The following is a 20,858-nucleotide window of genomic DNA, read 5'->3' on the forward strand; positions in this document are numbered from 1 at the left end:
TTCTGTACTGACAGGCTGCATTTCTGCAGCAGCCTCTGGAAGTACATTCTCCGCTGGGCCTTTTTTTTTATGATTCAAAGATACTTTATTAAACCCAGAGGGAAATTAGAGTTTCAGTACACACAATTCTGAGATCAGACATACATACATTGGCATAGACACATGATGATGGAGGTGATGGTGGGCTTCCACTTGAGGTCCTGGGTGATGGTGTTGCCCAGGAAGCAGCATGGGTACCTCATTGTGATGGGAGTGTCAGACAGGGTCATGGGAGGGAGTGCTGCTGTGTGCTTCCTAAAATCCACAACGACCTCTGCTGTCTTATGGGTGTTTAACACCTAGTTGTTGTGGCTGCTTCCCGGGCACAAGCTGCTCATCCTCCATTCTGTAGGCACTCATGGTGGCATCGTCTGCAAACTTCATAAGCTTGACAGACTCGTGATTGGAGGTGCAGCCGTTTTTGTACAGGGAGAAGAGCAGAAGGGAGGAAACAGCCCTGAGGCTGATGGTCCACAGGCCCGACACAGTTTTCCCCTGCCCGACTTGTTGCTTCCTGTCCGTCAGGAAGTCAGTTTTCCACCTGCAGATTGGGTCAGGCACGTTCATCTGGACAGTTTGTCTTGGAGGAGATCTGGCAGGATTGTGTGGCAGGCAGAGCTGAAGTCCACGAACAAGACCCTAACGTAGGTACCTGGGGAATCCAGATGCTGCAGGATGAAGTGTGCAGCCATACTGATGGCATCATGTCCTGATCCAGACCAGGAAGCGGGAGCACATCATTCCGGTTTTAGAATTTTTGCATTGGCTCTCCGTAGATTTCAGGATCGATTTTAAGGTTTCCTTCATGGTTTTTAAGTGTCTTAATGGTCTTCGCCCTTCTTACCTCTCCGAACTATTACCGTACAAACCCTCGCGGCCTCTGTGCTCCTCTGGCAGCCGTCTCCTTGTGAACCCCAAAGTCAGGACGCACACCCATGGCGAGGCGTCCTTCCAGTATTTTGGCCCACATCTCTGGAACAGGCTGCCAGAGGACCACAGGGCTGTAGAGAATGTTCATGTTTTTAAGAGCAGGCTTAAGACTCCCCTTTTTAGCTTAGCTTTTAGCTGATTATTATTTATGATTTACTTGCTTATATTTTAAGACAGTTTGGTTATATATCTATTGGCTGCTGGTGGTGGTCGGAGGGACCGGTGGCGCCAGTGCTCGGCAGCCTCGCCTCTGTCAGTGCGCCCCAGGGCAGCTGTGGCCCCATCAGTGTGTGAATGTGTGTGTGAATGGCTGATTGTGTTGTAAAGCACCTTGAGGGGTTCCAGGACTCTAGAAGGCACTATATCAAATACAGGCCATTTACCATTTAATACTTTACAGCATTTCCTCAGTAGGAGCCCTCTGCCTCAGGGCCGTTGGTCAGCGGCCTCGGTGCTTTCCAGGTAGTGCTTGGGTGTAGTTGAGGGCCTCTGCCCTTCCTTTTCTGGTTGCCCTGTGTCGGTTTCCTGGCTGCTGCCATGACTCTTCTGCTGTTGGGACAGATGGCTCCCCTGATGGTGTTTCCTTGCATTTCCTTACGTACCTGGCTCATCTGAGCTCAGATGTTCTCAACTGTGTCATGTGTGCATATGGGTAAGTGTGTGTGTATGCGTGTGTCACTGTGCTGGGGGTAGGGTTTTTTAATTGTCAATGACATTTGTGTAAAATGTGGGGTCTTTTAAATCTGTACAGCATTTGAGTTACATTTTCTGTATGAAAAGCACTTTACAAGTAAAGTTTTTATATACAGTCGGGGATTTTCATGCATTTAGAGTCTTGCACTGCTTCCTGACATCTGCCTCGTGAATGTAGAAGGCTGTGGTGGAGGTGTGTGATGTGGAGTCCTCATGGGTGTGGGGTGAGGAGGAGGGTCCTGTGGGCGAGTTCTACAGTGATGGTGGGATTTATGACTATAGTGCTACTATGGTTGTAGGTGTGAGACGTGCTTGGTGGCTCATCGAAACGACAATAGAAGTTGTTTTAACTGTTGGCCAGGAGCAGATTATCAGTGGAGGCGGGGATTTGGGTTTGTAGCTGGTGATTGTTACATAAGACAACTAAAACTAAAGCTTTTTAGTTTCTAAGAAATATGCAGTTAAATGTCACTGTGTGATATGAAACAAGATCCAAATCTACTAAAATTTATAATTACAAATAGAAAACACCTGCAGAGTTCCTGAGCCTTTATATAGTCTCTCAGTCTGGTTGAATTTCTGAAATAAATTCACTTTGCACCAGATTCTAATTTTCCCAGTTTCACTTGTTTGTATAATTGGGCGTTTTTACTAGCTTTTCTACTCATAATGACTCATAACTCATCTCAGAAACATAATAAACTGACAGAATTGTTTAGAACATTATCAGAGAGATTTTAGAGTGTTTCTGTTACTTTAAGACACGTTGTTGGTGATTGTTAGCAGAGGAGTGAGGACTCGGAGCATTGTCCCAGCTGCAGCCAGGTGCCCCTCGTTTGTCTGACTACTTTCATAAACTACTGTTAGGGCAAAAATGATTGAGTCTGATGCTTTCAGCGCTGCATAAATTTTACATAAATGTTAAAAACATAGCTTACCTCCACTTTTGTAAGGTTTATGGGCCCGCCGGCAGCAGCAGCAGAGACGATCTCTGAAAAATGCCCGTGACACGGACTTCGTAGTTTTCTGGAAGTTTTTTTTTTTTTTTTTTTTTTTTTTTTTTTTTACAAGTTAAGAGAAGAGACTGACATGTTTCCCAAATACTGCATCAGTCCAAGCAGCGCCCCTCACAACACCATGGACCCGCTCTTCAGGAGCTTGTAGAGTGGTGTGACGGCTCCAAACTTGAATTGAATGTGAGCAAAATCAAAGAGATGGTGGTGACCTTCTCCAGGAGGCAGAGGGACCCGGCTGCTTCAGTCACCACCACCATCCACGGCGAGCCAGTGGAGGTAGTTGAGGAGTACAAGTACCTGGGAACCACCTTTGACAACCTCCTAAAGTTCTCTGCTAATACAGAGGAGATTCTCAGGAAGTGCCACCAACGGCTATATCTCCTTTGGAAACTCAACTCCTTTGGACTCAGCTTCATGACGACTTTTACTGTGCCTCCCTGGAAAGCATGATGACCTCCATCACCTGCTACTCCCTCAGCCTCCTGAACAGGAACAGATTACTGTGTAGCCCCCTCCAATGTGTCCTGGGTCTCCCTTTAGGCCTCCTCCCAGTTGTATGTGCCCGGAAAATCTCACCAGGGAGTCTTTCATTTTAATAAAAAAATAAATAAATCACTTACAGTTTTCTAAAATACAATTCATTACGTAGTATTTACCTGTCCAAAAGCTGCTTGGCCAACTCATCAGTTTTGAGGGCTTCCTTCTTTGAAAAGTGTCTCCAAAATAAGTCCTACTCCACTGTGTAGAACGTCTCATAGTGAATTTTAAAAAAGCACTTTAAACTTTTACATTTGTTTCAGAAGTTAAGGCAGCCGAGGCAGCTATACCAGAATGTCTTGCTCCGTTGTAGTGTGGAGCCGACTGAGGCCATGACACCATTATGCACGCTGGTAACTGAAGCTCAGGCTTGTGTGAGGTGTGAGGCTTGTACTTGTTGACTGACAGCCCCCCCTGGTGGAAAGGCAGGAGGCTCACGGAAATGATTGGTTTAGTTGTAGGGGCCAGGGAAGGGACCTAAGGGAAAAATAAAATGTGAAAGATTACTCATAGAACAGGGTCAAATTTAAGCATTTTAAAAGTAATTTAACTATTTCAACTTGCGTACCATTAGCCTTATTGAAACATTTACCTTTAAATGTTGGGACACAATTTTAAAATGTCAATTGCTGAAATTGTGAAATGTGATTTTTTTAATCTTTAAGCATTACAGTTGATGTAAGTACCATTTCCCTTACAGATGTTGTAGGTATGCGGTTTAATCAAATATACCCATTTTTCATTTAGTCCAGTAAAATAAGAGTAAAATAAAACAAATTGGAGGACTAAATCGTGACTAAAGGTCAGACACAGACTAAAGAAAAATGTATTGTTAAAATAACGCTGGACACAAAATGCTGTCAACTTAGAGCATCTTTTACCAAAATTTGCTGTGCTCAGGCACACTAAAACAAAAATGGTAAATATCCTGTCTCTATAAAGACATTCTAATATCCCAGCTAAGTAACTAAGTAACTTTTTACTTTTATAAGGTAACTGTAGATATACCGCTGGTGAATAGCTCTTTCCTGGTTAATTTTTCTGGCTCTAATGAGGGCCATCAGGACATGGTTTGTGTCTGATCATTTTCAGTGTGCTATCTAGAAAAGCTCGTACTGTCCATTTACCATTAGACCACAGCCTTGCTTAATGCTGTCCTATGGGCAGATCTGGTGCCACATCTGAGCTGGCCCTTAATGTGGTTCATGTTGTGATTACCTGACTCACCTCATTAGTCTTTATTATGTCTTCTCTCATGCTGTCAGGCCATCATCATTTTGAGGCTGTGCGGAAATCTGATTTCATCACTTCCTGCTCCCAATAAATGGAAATGCTCCAAGCTGAAGATACTTGATCTTTCCAGGAACCAACTTGGCAAGTAGGTTAACACACACACACACACACACACACACACACACACACACACACACACACACACACACACACACACACACACACACACACACACACACACACACACACACACACACACAACCACAAGCGCACAATAAGGTTGGGCAATATTTAACCCTTTACCAGTTTTGCCCAAGTTGCAGAATTTTTTTTTTTTTTACAAAATTTTACCAAACCAGTCTGAGTATTTCACAATCTGCTCAGTTACTGGGATTTTCACCCACAACCATTTCTAGGTTTACAAAGAATGGTGTGAAAAGGGAAAAACATCCTGTGGGTGAAAATGCCTTGTTGATGCTAGAGGTCAGAGGTGAATGGGCCGACTGATTCAAGCTGATAGAAGAGCAACTTTGACTGAAATAGCCACTCGTTACAACCGAGGAATGCAGCAAAGCATTTGTGAAGCCACAACACGCACAACCTTGAGGTGGATGGGCTACAACAGCAGAAAACCCCACCGGGTACCACTCATCTCCACTACAAGTAGGAAAAAGAGGCTACAGTTTGCACCAGCTCACCAACATTGGACAGTTGAAGACTGGAAAAATGTTGCCTGGTCTCATGAGTCTCGATTTCTGTTGAGACATTCAAATGGTAGAGTCAGAATTTGGCGTAAACAGAATGAGAACATGGATCCACAGTGTGGATCACAGTTCTGAAGGTGAAAGGGGGTCTAACACCGTGGTAGTGTGGTGTTCCTAAGTATCCTTTAGGTGAGTGTACAAGCGTGTGTACACACACACAAGTGCTCACATGGCGCTGTCACATGGATGGACTTTTCAACACATCACCTGTGTGGTGGCTGTGGTTGGCACTAAATGCACTATGAATTATTACCGTGTGTTTGTCAGCAAAAATAGCTACTTTTCTATATCCTCATGTTGTTGGTGCAGTGATATTTTGGTCTTGTATTTTTGTGAGTCCCCCTTTTTCTGCAGGTCTAGAAGCAGATTCTTGTTCGTTATTTATTGTTTATTTTTGTGACGACCCCCCCCCCCCCGTCTCTCTCCCCCTTTCTTCTACACTCTTTGAAATGGTTCAGTTCATACCTGGAGGGTAGACAGCAGTGTGTTAGGGTTAATGAGGTCAAGTCAAGTTTGCTTGCAAACAACATGGGTGTACCACAAGGATCCGTGCTTGGTCCATTGCTGTTTACAATGTACATTAATGACCTTCCGATGAGCTGCTCAGGCGTCAGCTGCCAGATGTATGCTGATGACACCGTCATTTATGTGTCCACAAAAACACCTGGCCTGGCAGGAGAGCGCCTGACGCAGGCTTTATCAGACATCTCAGAATGGCTAGAGTCATCCCACCTAACTCTTAATGTTAAAAAAACTGTGTCCATATGCTTCTCCATGAGAAACAGGCCTGATAAGGAACTATTTCAGGTTAGGATTAAAGAGGAAATCATTGAAGTAAGGAGTGATGTGAAGTACCTTGGGATCATCCTAGACAAACACCTAAAATTTGACAGTCAGGTTAAGCACGTCTGTAATAAGGTTAAAACAAATTTAAACTGCTTCCGTTTTATCAGAAGGAACCTGTCACACCAAACTGCTAAACTGTACATGCATGCACTGATCTTTCCCCACTTATCATACTGCATTACATCATGGTCACAGGCTTCATCCACCACTCTAAAACCTATAGTCTTAATATACAAGCAAGCAATAAAAATTGTGGACCAGAAACCATTGAAATGGCATCATTGTCGCATTTTAAGGAAACATAATCTTCTCACTTTTGAAAATTTTATTAATTTTAGCACTCTAAGATTCTTTTTCAATTGTCTAAATGATAAATTGTCTAAACTGTTCTCTACTGTGGCCATCAGACGTCGGAGCTCTCATAGAACGATCACTCGAGCCTCCACCTGCGGCGATTGTCTCGTCCCGCGGTGCAAGACTTCTTTTGGTCAGTCTGCTCTTTCTGTAAAGGGGGCCAAACTGTGGAACTCTCTACCTACTGACCTAAAACTAGAAACGGACAGTAACGTTTTTAACAAAGAACTCAAAAAATGGTTAAAGTCTAAACAACAATGTCTACATGAATAGTTTTAAAGTCTTGCATTGCTGCTCAATTTGCCTTGTTTTATTCTTTTTATTCTTTTTTATTGAAAATTGTTTGCAATTTTAATCTGTTTTCTCTTTGATTTATTGTTGATCTCTTTGTATTTTATTTAAATGTAGTCTACTTTTTAGAAAGGTTCTATGGACAAGTGTTGCAAATTAGCACGTGTGCTAACACACTAAACAATGCATCTGGTTCGTCCAATGTAATTGCTGTGTCCATGTCAAATAAACATCAATAAAAAAAAAAACTCTGTGTACACTCCGTTCTGACTCTGTGTCAGTCGGGATTTTAAACAACTGAAAATAGCAGAAGCTATGACGCCATACCTGTGAGAGTTTAAACTGCAAGGCTTGTCTTCAGCAATCAGACATCAACTCTGATTGCTTCACAGCCGCACAGGACACGATTAAAAAAGGAGGGGTTCAGCTGTATAAACAAAGTGAGAGTAAAAGTGTATCTTTCTGGACTGTGGAGAAGTAGACTGCACAAGTCTCAAGTCACATGTATGATATAAAAATTTCCATTTAAATTCACTATCAACCAACAAAAGAAGATGAGAAATGAATAAAAACATGTTAACCCCTGCTATCAGGACACCAAAGAATAACCACCTATTAATTTAGGTACAGAAAGAATCAATGAACTAATGATTACTGAATTTGATCATCCAGATGACAACTGCATGGTGGTGTCGGTACATTAAAGTGGAAGTAACTTTTTGCAAAGCTGTTGACCCTGATTTAACTAAAGCTACAAATGTGATTATAGTAAGGAAACTACACAACACAAAATTATTTTCAACTCTGAAATGGTTAAAAAACAGGCAGCACATCATTAATATTCAACACATTTAATATCTTCTACTTTATGGTGAGAGTCAGACCCAGAATGGATAAACTTGCAGAGTGAAAACTAGGATGAGGTGGATGAAGCATGTGATGAGAAATATTAACGATTAACTCTACTGTAGAAGGTAGAATTAACACATCATAATACAGGAAATATCAAAAAAGTTTCTTGTCAAACGTCATCATCAGGATGAGACATAGGTGTGTCAGCCCCGTCAATGTAAAGGGCTGAGTAATGTTCATCCGGCAGGATCCAAAGACGAGACAGCTGCTGCAAGGATGGAGAAAAGAAGCAGACTGAGGGGTTCTGACTAGGGCTGACACAAACAATTATTTGGATCATCGATGAATTGGACGGGGTCTCGACTCGATTAATCGGATTAAACGGAAACATTTGGTGCTAGAGGTGCCCATCATCATTCCCCGTCAATATGGTAATTCCTCTTCAGCGGCGACGCGTGCCGTGCACTGGCTGATGTTGACTTAAGCCGGATAAGCTGTTTTTTCGTGGTGTTCAGACACGAAAGCTTCTTTCTGCTATCTTGCCTAAACGTAACGTCTTTTGTTCATTTTAAACTAAGCAGAGGCGCGCATAGGAGCAGTAGTGACGAGTTTTGTACACAACCACTCTATCAGACTACGTCTGGTGTTCCCGAGAGCTTAAGATAAGTACTTTTAAGCTATATTTCGGAAAACGGGGTGCTATTCTTGCCGTGGTAAGGCTGAGTAGCTACTAGCTTTGCTAGCGTGAAGCGAGAGAATGGATTCTCTCTCAGGAGACACTACGTGTCAAGATGGTGAATAAACGTTCAACACACAAGCACACACAAGCAAACAACACACTTACTTTAGCAATCAGGATGTCTTTAAACAGTCCCGCAGACCTGTGGATTAATCGCTGTGGAAACGCTGTGTCACGAACTGCTGGATGTTTATGCCGGAGTCGGTGTTACTGTAAAAAGCTTCCCTCCCGGAAGTTTCCGGAGGAAGAAAATTAAGGTGACACAACTCCCGTTTTTAGTAAAATATTGAAAACAAAACACAGAAATAGCTATTTTAATCTGAAAAAGAATGGCTTGATCATTAATCACACTACAAAGTGGTGAGCACTACATATTTTATTAACACGTTCAGTAGTAAGCTACTGGAAATGCTAATAACATTTAATTTCTACCGCTAATAAATTAACGACAGATTTATTATGTACGGTTTGGCAATAATACAATTAAAATTATGCTCACAGATAGACGCGTTTGTGAATTACATGAAACAGTGGCTTGCCATAATCCTGCAGCGGTGTTTAGCCGAGCAGACTAATGGGCTCGACACACGGGAGGCGACAAACGACCGCGATCAGCGAAATTCGTCGCTGTCGCTTTTATTACCTGACACACGGGAGGCGATACGCGGTAGCGGCCGGCGGATTTGCCGTCTACGCGTTCTGTTCCATGGCGAAATCGAAACTTCCGTTGTTTTGTTTGGCTGTGTCAGGTTGGAGGGAATTAAGGTTATTTAAGTGGTTCAGAGAGCTAATAAAGTGGTAGATGTGATGTTTCACAAGGTGCTGCTAGAGTTATGTGAAATCTTACTTCTGATTTTACTATAAAAACATAATAATTATCAACTTCTCCTTCATGTTTGCTCGGAGGTGTACGGAGCATCCTGTTCGCTCATTGGTCAGTGAATGAAACCTCCGCTGATTGGTCCTCGTCCGAGCGACAGCGATGAAAAGTTGAAAATGTTTCAATTTTCTGGAATCGCGTCGCTGGGTCGCCTGTGCACGACACGTACACGAACGCAAAATTTCACACGCACGTTTTTCGCGTTTCGCTTGGTAGGAGGGAGACCCGCGATTATCGCTTTGTCGCACATGTCTCATTGAAAATGAATGGAGAGGCGATGTCGTCTCCCGTGTGTCGAGCCCATAACCTGACTTCAGCGGTTCTGCTCCAAAGCGCTGCAGTCAGCTAAGAATAAACAGGATGATGGGGACTTTTCATCCTCTTGTAGGGTTTAGATGTTCTTAGCTTCACGACCATAATGTTTTTTCGGAACCCCACTTGATCGTGAGCCTGCTACCCGCTAGCATTAGCTAATCTGCCCGTAGTTGCACTTTTCATCCCAAACCGTTTATGCATTCCTGCCGTTCCCGTCCACCTTAGCACGTGGCACATGGTGCATCAGTAAGCAACTTACGGTTCTAAGTGTTGTTCCTCATCAAAACACCGGCTTTCTCTCTCGTTCTGATCTGGCTCGGCACTATCGTCTCCTGCACATGAGCTACGTGCATTGACTGTTGCATAAAGGTTGCGCAACACGAAAAAAAGTTGCACGACACAATGAATCAATGACGAAATGCGTTACCAATGCGTTTCTTCATCGGTTTCTATCGATTTTATTGATACGTTGTTGCAGCCCTAGTTCCGACCCCTACTGGTTTCTGAAAGTGTAGTTCAGCTCAACACCCCCATATTTATGGAGGCAGGTGTAGCATAGGAAAGGCCATGTATGCAAAAGGTCATCAGACATTAAACTGTCCACATCCATTTTCATGAATGTGCTAAGGGTTAACTGTCAGAACACACACTGTTTATGACCTCACCATCTGGGAGACAGCCCTAACTAATCCCTACAGAAGATGTTTTGTACACTTTGACTTTATAGTTTGTAACTAAACAGGAACTAGATCTATTTGTAGAAGCTGTCTCCTGACATTGATGTTATGGCTGTGCGAATAAATAAACATCAAACTACTAGTAATTATGTATGAAACAAAGCTGACTTTAGAATGGGGAACATATTCTTGTCTTTAAGTGGTTAATCTCTATCAACATGTGGAGTTTGTTGTTTATTTACATAATACTAGAACATAATATTTTTGGTTATTAATGCAGAACAACTATTCCCCTCGAATTACTTCTTTATAAGCCACATATTGATTTGAGATAATTCGTATGTGCGTTAATCAGCAACAAACCATTATGAATGGCTTATTTAGATAAAACTCTTAATTTATGGCCTGTTAATGTTAGAATTACAGCATTAGTAATAAGCAGTGAATAAGTGCTTAATAATGAGTAGTTTACACTTAGTAGTCCACAAATATGCATATTAATTGACAGCTAATTAATGGTTAATTTGTGTTCCCTAAACACTTATTTTTTCCCTTTTATATAGCTTTAGTGTTTTGTTTGTTACTATTATTCTAGATTTGTCATTTGTACATTGACTCGGTTATCTTTCTTTTTTTGCTTGTAAAGAAAGAGGACCCACTGGAAAACGAGATGACTCAGCAGTTTTATCCTCGGAAAACACAAGTCAATAAAATATAAATATATTTGTCTACTAATACTTATTCAGATTTTTGTAAAACGTGTCTAAACTGATTAGTAACTTTCTAGTCACTGGGTAACCAATAGGGAGAGTGCTTTTATTTATTTATGCACTGCTAAGTTAACTAAACAGCAACAGACTACTGGTTGTAGCTCATGCAAACAGCTAATCAACAACTATGGTTGGTCATACACTGACAATAGGAGACAAATGAACAATAGACTTCAGTTAAGAGCTCATTTATTTTATGCTTTAAAAGATCCAGACGATTAAATAAACAACAACAGTGTCTAATCTGCCGTCCGCCACATGGCAGGAATACACTTGTTAAAAGACGTTTTCTCCCATTGTAAATTATGGAGGAATTGAACATGTAACACCTGCCATTACACACTGCTGTGGCCCCCAGACTCTTGTCCTCTCTCCCCGAGCCTCACATCAGTGGACTCACTGGTCTCCTTTAAACTCACCTGTTCAGGCTTTGGTGTGACTGTTGGTTGATTCTTCATCACTATCTTCTTGTTCAGCTCTCACATCCCTACTAGTTCGTTGACTTAAAACTAGATGAGCCTGCAGACGTGTTTACTTCAGCTCCGTACTTTTGTGCTGTAATTCCTCTTAAAGCCTATTTTTTTCCCATCACCGATTTCTGGATTCTGTGGATTTTATTGGACCTTTGTTTCCTAGGATGTTTGGATTTCTGACTTTTATTGGGACTACATATCTTTCAGATCCGACAGAGGCAGCTCAGCTAAAGTGTTAAAGCTATCATGAATGTCTGTCTTCCCTCTCCTTCTGTCCCACAATGACGGCTTTATGCTTTCTAAAGCAAAAAAAGGATCCAGAACCTTAAAGAGGATGTATGACAACTCTCTGCTGAACTACAGGAAAAGGAAACGCTGCTGGATAGTTTTAGATCTCGTCTACCTTCATCAGTCAGTTTGAAAAAGAAACATCCATGCAGAACTCTTTGCTCCAAGACACCGTTGCTTGGGATCCCTCTGTACCATGACAACCGACTTCCAGCTCTACTCCTGACCCATTTTCATCTTGGTCAGAGGTTGTGGTACGTGGCCGTAGGAGAGCCCCTGTTATTGATCTTCTCTCCACTTGCTGAGGAACAACCAGCTGTTACCTCCAGGCCTCCTCCTCCCTCTCAACCATCTGATGACATCCAGCAGGAGCCTGTAGTCCAGAAGAAGCAACCTCAGCAGTCTCTTCACCTCCAGACCTCAACCTCTGATGCCCGATGCAAAACACTGAAGGATGCTGTGCGTCGACACTCTGCTGGACCTCATGCCCTGGTTCAGGAAGTGAGCTCCTCCATGGCAAACCCTCCAGTTCCTCGACACGACAGGAACCCAAACCCAGAGTCCTCCGCTACTCCACAGAGATAAAACCTACCACTTTGCTGGTAGGTGATTCAATAATCAGGAATGTCAGTTTTTTCAGTGTCATAACGAGATGTTTTCCATCAGCCACCGTCCCTGCTCTCCTGGACAAACTTCCTGGTCTGCTATGCTCCATCCCAACTTCAGTTAAAAGAGTGATCATTCATGTGGGATTAATTTATGTTACACGCCAGGAGTCTGTCATCACTCAACAGCTGTCATCAAGGATATAAACGTTACAGATACTTTGAATGTCACTGGCGCTTTAGCTCACCTAGTAAGATGTCTGACTTTCATGCAGAAGACCTGGATTCGATTCCGGGTGTGAACATAATTATTCATTTAGAGTTTCTTTTTTACATTAATAGTATATATTTTTTACAGTACGATGCCCAAATTTTTATTTGAGACTCGCCGAACGGCATTGAATTCACAGATAAACAAGATGTGGGTTCAACTTTCATTTTGAAACAATTTTTCAAGCAAGGGAAGGGAATGATCTGAGCATGCAGGAGGACTGACCCATCATAAACCTTTGTCGGCTGTGCTGAAGAGAAAGGTACAGAACCAAATTATTTAATTAATTAGCTGAGTGTTCTCCTGTCCTCTGTCCTCCGACACACACACACACACACACACACACACACACACACACACACACACACACACACACACACACACAGGACTGTCTCAGCTGTTATTTTCGTTAAGGAGTGTGCACGCACAGCATGCGCACCTCGTGCACGAGCCTACTTTTGAAGCTGCCGTTACGCGTTAGGCCTGAATGGCGATCGCGAGCATAGAAACTTCAAACTTCCTTAGAGTCTCTTTAAAGACTTTATAACATCTTTGAATGAGATGGTGAAAAATTCCAGGTACCACTTACTTTGCCTATTTCCTCAAACAAAAATAACTTTAAAGTTGTTTCACAATACATGCCAGATTGTTTCACCTCATGCCTCTCTTATGCCAGTTGACTCAAGGTCCGACTGTAACAACTTTCTAGCATTCTTTGAGAATAAAATTTGAAATATCAGGGCAGGTTCTTCACCCCCATCTACTTCCTATTAAACCAAACTATCCTATTAAACCACCTCCAATCATGGTGCTTCTTGACTCTCTAAACTGCAACGATTGATGTCAAAACATGAACTTGAAATGGTCATCCATGCCATCATCATCTCCCGTCTAGATTACTGTAACACTCTTCACATGCTTTAACAAAAAAAACCTTGACCGCCTTCAGTTGGTCCAGAACTCTGCAGCAATGATCCTAACTGGAGCAAACAGAAGAGCACACATCACTCCTGATCTGATGTCTCTGCACTGGTTACCCGCTTAACTCGAATTTGTAATCATCTTTCATTGTTTTATGGTGTTTATAATTTTATGACTTGCTTTCTGGTTTTAATTAATTTCTGTTTTGTTTACAAATATTATGTTTTTATGACTTGGGTATTTGTTTTGTTTTCTATGTGAAGTGATTATCTGTCGGTGATGAATGCTATATAAATAAAAATAACGACTTATTTATTCTTTCTACCAATTCTGACTTTTGCGAGATCCACTGATTGTTTATTCTTTATTGTGTTTTGGTGTGTAATAAAAAGTTCTGAAGATAATAAAGTTTAAGCAAATTTTTATATTAACATGCAGCTACAGTCTGTTGGGAGACACGCTTTTGTTTTCTGCTGTTTGCCTCAGTTAACAGTTAATTTTGCTTTTAGAACCGATGAGGAGCCAAAATCCAGAAGATTAGCTTTCCTGACAGCATGGAACCGGAAGGATCCAGATCCAGGTACAGGAGCATCAAATACATGGAATAGAAACATGAAGCAGGTGCTAGGTTAAATGCTTTAACCTCTAAAAAAGGTTCCAGATAACATGAGCTGCTGTTTTGATCACACTGTTGGGAACTTTGCTTTAAAAACGTATTAGTTATAGTCACTAATTAATAATTAATCCTATTTAGATAAACAGCATTTCCTGCAGAAATGCTGTTTGACTGCTGGATGCTGAAACTGATAGCTGAAGCTGCTGAACAGCTACAGTGAAGCTGACACTAAGCTAAATTGTCTAAACGAGATGAATGTATTTGAAGTTTAAGGAGCAAAAATAACTAACAAGTGTAATAAAGCTGAAAAGGTAGGCGAAAAATAGTGAAAAAATCCTCACAGCAGTAACTTAAATCTCTGAAAGTTGTTTAAAACTCTGTAAAGGTGAAATGTTTAAACAGCTGGTAATTGAGATGGAATAGTTTAGTACTTAAAATATCACAGTTAGCCCAGCTGAATTTAGCAGCATATGCAGAATTCTGAAACTGATAGCGGAAGCTGCTGGATAAGCTGAACCGAAGCTAAACTAAGCTTAACTGTCAAATATAACTGAATGTAATTAAAATTTTAAGAACAAAAATCACCAACATGTGTAATAAAGGCTAAAAAGTAGGTGAAGAATGGAGAAAAAAATCCTAAACAGCAGAAAACTGAAATCTCTGAACATAGTTATAAAAAAGCGGACAGTTGAAATGTTTAAACAGCTGGTATTTGAATCAGAATAGTTAAATAGTTATAATTTCTAAATTAGCTGAACTGTGAATTTAGAATCGTGCTGAATTCTGAAAGCTATAGCTTAACATGTGTTCAGATGGTGTACGGGATGGATGGCCGCAGCTTCCTCTAGAACTGACTCACCGTCTAGTGAGCTCTGTTTTAATATTCTCATATTATGATTTCTTGGCCAACCGGGACGTGTCATGTTAAGGGGTGTTCACAAGCAAACCTCAGAACATCACGCCTCTTTCAGATACAGGATGTTCTGATTTGGGCTTAGAAAATATCTAACCCTAACCCTACGTTTAACTTAACTTTAATTTATCTCTAATGAACCTTGTGTCTGAGTGTAGATAATGATTCACTTGTTAAATCTACAATTACTGATCATACCATAATAATATTCATTTCAAACTTCAGTAAGTCAAGCACAGATTAATCAGCCTTATTAATTTAAGCACAGATTAATGAAAACATTATTGATCATTTCATATAACATTTCTTCATTCCATTTCACAATTGATTAACTTATATGAGCTGAAAATAGTCACTTTATTTAGAGGCATGAGGAATCCTGCGGTGTTATCAGAAGAAGGCTTTGTTTGGGAACACAGGCTGACATCGTGTCCTCCTGAAATGTCAACAAGGTTTGCAGAACCTTGTTACTTGTTGGAAGGTAGAATATAAAATCCACCTTATAAGGTGAAAAACTGCTGGGTTAAAATAACCCAATTTGGGTTGTTTTGTAACCCAGGTGCTGGGTCAAAAAGGGACCGACCCAGTGCTGGGTTATTTTAACCAAGCAGGGTTGGGTTATGAGTTTAACCCAGCTTATTGGGTTATGCTTTCTACCCAATCAATGGGTTAAAATGACCCAACTGTATAGTTAGGACTACCCAAAACTGGATTAAAAATAAAACCCAACTTCTGGGTTATTAAATTACTAAAGCTTGGGTTAAAATGACCCAATTCTATAGTAAATACAATAAATAAAATACAAATTGAATAATTCAATAAAACAAAATGAACATGTCTCAGTGAATTCTTTAACACAAAAATTATGTTAATTTTCATAATACATAGATAAAAAATAAAGTTGCATTTTCTACTTTCTCTAAACATGCATTCATATTCAAACTTGTTTTGTAAATGACTACTAATTGCATTTTTCTAATGACAAATATTAAACATTTTGTAATTTGTAATGTCCTAAACATGTTAAACAACTTTAATGGAAGAACTGTAGTGAAGTAAATGTCCATCAGCTCTCAACACTCACCTTAATGCTCTAGTCAGCAGAACATCAACCTTACATCACAGCAACATGAGCCCTCAGAGCTTCACAGCATTTGATTCATGATGCAAAGATAAATGTCTGAATAAACCCCCAAACCTGTGCTCGTGGTTTTGGATAGTTGACATCAACACAAAAAATGTTTAAGAACAGATGGGTATTCCAGTTCCATTGATGATCAAAATTCTTGGGAACATCGATGGTCTTCTGCAGCCATAAGGACATGTGGTGCTCCACTGTGGTCCCATTCAGGTTCTTCACCAGAGTGGTTCCAGTCTAAGTTGAGGGGGATAGAGGAAATAAAGAACAGATTTAGGCATAAAGGTTATGATTTCACAAACAGATGTTGAAACATGTTTGGAGTGGGCTGTGAATGATAACTGAAGTAAAAAATAACAGAACTTACAGGTTGGAAGTTAGTGAAGGCCTGCTGAACATCTGCTTGGTCGGAACGCTCTCCTTCAACTTGTGTGGTGCAGTTTGGAGAAGCACTGGCAGCAACAACAAAGCCACATCCACCCTTTTGTCTGTAAAATTGAAATGTGTTACATTATTCACATGACTGTAGCATAAAGGCCCTCTGCTGTTAGCGGGGATGCTACCACTGGTATAAAATAGCCAGAAGGCCTAACGTCCCCCACTAAAATATATATATATATATATATATATATATATCGATGCTAGGAAGCTAAGTAGCCAGCTACCTAATGTAAACTATGAGTCTGTTGTCTTGAACAGACAGGCTAAAAATCTGTTACTTTATCAACTACATGTCCAGTTTTAATTAAATTAATCTTTAAACTCTTTATTAGTAACGTCTTACCTTGTTTTAAATCCTTGCTGGTGTGAAGCTCCATTAATGTCCGTGTCATCCTCTGGTTTAAAATGGTGAAGCGGGCTCACAGACAAGGAGGAGGATCTTACTATTTCCCGCATTTTTAAACCCAATACGCTGGGTCAGAATTTTTAACCCAATGATGTGTTAAATTGACCCAACCTCTAAAAATTCAGCCTTAACCCAGCAGCTGGGTTAGAAAAATAACCCAGCATTTTTAAGAGTATAGAGAATGGAATTTTATGTCTGCCGGTGAAAACTTTTAGGTGAAAACTGACCATTGCTTGACATTACAGTTTTGACCAATAAGATGTGATGATTTCATCTAAATATGAAATATCAATCTGGTTGATCTTTGGATGTTTAATCAGAAGATTCTAGGGTTCTTTACTTCTTCAGGGACCATAAACACACTTCGTATTAATTCAGACAGAGTCAGTATATAGTTTGTAAAATGAATTTAATTCTTTTCCTAAACTAATAATTATACATGACGATATAGGAATAATGAGATGTGGTGTAATGGATTTGGAGTGATTTAATGTGCTGTGTGAAATGTAATGGAAGCTTTGTATCAGAGAGAAAATGTGAAGTCTGGGCTGTAAAAAACGTTGTCGTTGTTTATAACTAGAGTGTTGTTTTGATGAAAACCCTCGTCCGACTCCAGTGTGCAGGCTTACAATACCCTGGTATGAGTTGTTCCCATCGGTCCGGAGGGGTGCGGTCCGAGTGGTGAGGTCACCGGACGTCGAAACCACAATACGCAGAGATTAGAAGCTTCCTCTGAATTTAGCTTCCCCGGCCATGAGGTGCAACCTGGGGTCTGCAGATTAGGTGTCCAAGGTGAATGTCTGGGAGTTTAAGTAGCTCTGAAAAGCTGTTTTGGCTGCATCAGCTTGCAGCGTGCAAAGAGGCTTTTGGCTGGACGTCTAAGGAGTTTGTTTCAAAAGTGGCTTCTTTCCCGATTTGGCCAAATCGGGAGTCAGCTGGAAAATGAACTAATCGGGAAGTAATTCTGGTTTTAATATACCACAATGTTATGAGTTTTGGCCAAGTTTGGCAAATCAGAATTTGACACGTTTCTGAGTATTTACCAACATCCCTCAGAAAGCCGCGCCTTCTTCAGATACAAAGATTTCTTAACACTGTGAATAAGAATGTTCAAAACTCTTATGTGAAGTGATGTTAACCTTAATGAGTATCTTATTGTAATGTGTATGCATGTAAACAATGATTAACTTGTTAAATCAAACACATACTGATAATAAGATCTGAAATGGATCGTTTTAAGAACAATATTCATTTCAAAGCCATCACTGATTTAAGCACAAGTTATTCAACTATTTGATTTAAACATCTTGTTCATTCATCACATATGATTATTTAACTTATAACTGTAAAATCCTGTAGAAGCTTCAAGTAGATAGTGAGGACTTCAGCAGTCTGCTTTTACACAGAGAGTGAAGGACCTTGGGTGAGAATGTTTGTCTGGAATGTTTTGTGTTCATGCATGTAAACACGCACTGAGCAGAACCTTCTGGAATTGGAAGGCCAAATAGAAAGTGGATTTATGCATGTAGATGAAAGGTCAGTTAGATGGTGAAAAATAGACCCTTTTGTACGTTACACAGTGAAATGAAAGTTGTAGTTTTGATTTGAAAATGTTGATTTCTCTAAAGCACTCAGTTCAATGGGCTTGTTTTGGAAAAGATTCCTGTTATATCCCATGTCTGTGAACCTGTCGAACTTTTTCTGTTTCTGTAGTGTGCCCCATTGTGTTCCCCAGTATCCTGCGGGATTCACTGGAAGTGCTGACCCTAAACCATAACCAGCTGGAGTGTGTTCCTCAGTCGGTGTGTGCTCTGCACAGCCTCACAGAGCTGGATCTGTCCAAGTGAGTCTGTCTAAACTTCTCCTTGTCACTTATAGATTAAACATTTCATTTTAATTCAGGACAGCCGGAGCTCAGGAGGTAGAGCAGGTTTTCCAGTAATTGGAAGGTTGCAGGTTTGAACCCGGCTCTGACCAGAGAATGCTGCTGTTCTGTCGTTGGGCAAGACTGACTGACTGTGTTGTGAAGCGCATTGGGGGGTTGTAGAACCCTAAGAAGGTGCTATGAAAATACAGGCCATTTGCTACTTAATTTTCTTCTGTCATTTGGAACATGCACCACTGTATATGGTGAATAAAAGAACCACACAAAACAATAAGAAGAACATTTATTAAAAAAAAACTAATAAAAGCTATTTTACATTTGCCACATGCTCCAAAAGAAGTGGGAAGAAGTACGTACTTACAGTGGGTACAGAAAGTATTCAGACCCCCATCATTATTTTCCTCTTTGTTATATTACAGCCGTTTGCTAAAGTCAATGAAGTTGATTTTTGTCCTCATTAATGTACACACACTACCCCACATTGACAGAAAAACACATTTTTAGAAATTTCTGCAGATCTGTTAAAAAATAAAAACTGAATTATCAAGTGGTCCTGAGCTTTCAGACCCTTTTCTCAGTATTTGTCATGGTTTTGGGGATGAGTCTAACCCAAGACATGCAGAATCACAACTCCATACACAGAATGAAGGTAAGTAAAACAGAATTTATTATTTAAGGGGAACTTAGGGCGTGCTGAGAATTCCAGCAGATCAGGGGGAGAAAACGGGAACCAGGGTCTAAGGGAGAGCAAACCAGAGGTGAGTCCAGGAGATAAACAGTCTAGGCAGGAATACTGAGAGGGGACTTATGGGAGATGGTTTGGTTTGGGTAACGAGGGGAGGTAGAGAGCTGGGGATGATCCAGAAGGGAGATCTCCTGAGCTAGAGAGGGAGCGCAGGGTTTGAGAGTGAGAGCGGGTCGGTCGGGAGGAGGATGGTGTGAGCGGGACGGTCTGGGAGGAGCAGGATGAACGTGGCTGAATGCGGAGTCCTATGGAGTTTGACTGAGAAATTCCAGATGAGCGAAGGGCCTGAGGTGGGTGAGTCCTAAAATACAAAGATTACACAAGGTCCAAGAACGTTCAAGAGCCAAAAATACACTGAGACTAACCACGAGAAACCAAGAGAGCTAGGGCTGGGCACTACCAAGCCATAGTAATCATCCGGCGTCGAGCTGTGTTCACCATCTCCTTTAGTAGTAGACCCGCTGAATCAGCTGATGCAATGCAGCTGCCGCTCCCTCAACCCACTAATCATCCGATGTGGTGCAGCTGCCGCTTAAATACTCAGAGATAGTTTGTGAGAGCGAGTACTCACCCCGGCTCACGATAGTATTTAGTAGAAGCACCTTTTCAATTCAATTCAATTCAAGTTTATATAGCGCCAAATCATGACAAGAGTCGTCTCAAGGCACTTCACACAGTAAACATTCCAGTACAGGTCAGTTCATTAAGCCAATCAGTAAAAAGTTTCCTATATAAGAAACCCAGCAAATTGCATCAAGTCACTGATTAGTGTCAAGAGTCTTTATAGCAATCCTCATATTAAGCAAGCATTTAGTGACGGTAGAGAGGAAAACTCCCTTTTAACAGGAAGAAACATCCAGAGGATCCTGGCTCAGTATAAGCAGCCATCCACAAAGGATCACTGGGGATGGAGAAGACAGAGCAGACACACACATACACTAACACCAGCCCACCCACACACACAACATATACAGGTCCTTCTCAAAAAATTAGCATATTGTGATAAATTTCCTTATTTTCTGTAATGTACTGATAAACATTAGACTTTCATATATATTAGATTCATTACACACAACTGAAGTAGGTCAAGCCTTTTATTGTTTCTAATATTGATGATTTTGGCGTACAGCTCATAAAAACCCAAAATTCCTATCTCAAAAAATTAGCATATCATGAAAAGGTTCTCTAAACGAGCTATTAACCTAATCATCTGAATAAAT

At 40.9% G+C, this 20,858-nt stretch overlaps 1 protein-coding gene across 3 annotated transcripts in view; it reads left to right on the plus strand.

The window, feature by feature from the left end:
- Positions 1–20,858, plus strand: part of lrrk1 (leucine-rich repeat kinase 1) — a 303,358-nt gene that overhangs the window by 103,658 nt on the left and 178,842 nt on the right. For all 3 annotated transcript variants that reach the window (XM_054734368.2, XM_070554620.1, XM_054734367.2), the window contains exons 11-13: positions 4,481–4,593; positions 14,004–14,074; positions 18,722–18,851. In XM_054734368.2, coding sequence (XP_054590343.2) covers positions 4,481–4,593; positions 14,004–14,074; positions 18,722–18,851 — 314 coding nt within the window. The remainder of the gene's footprint in view (positions 1–4,480; positions 4,594–14,003; positions 14,075–18,721; positions 18,852–20,858) is intronic.

The sequence above is a fragment of the Nothobranchius furzeri genome, chromosome 9, assembly GCF_043380555.1.
Source record: "Nothobranchius furzeri strain GRZ-AD chromosome 9, NfurGRZ-RIMD1, whole genome shotgun sequence".
In the NCBI taxonomy this organism is placed as follows: Eukaryota; Metazoa; Chordata; class Actinopteri; order Cyprinodontiformes; family Nothobranchiidae; genus Nothobranchius; species Nothobranchius furzeri.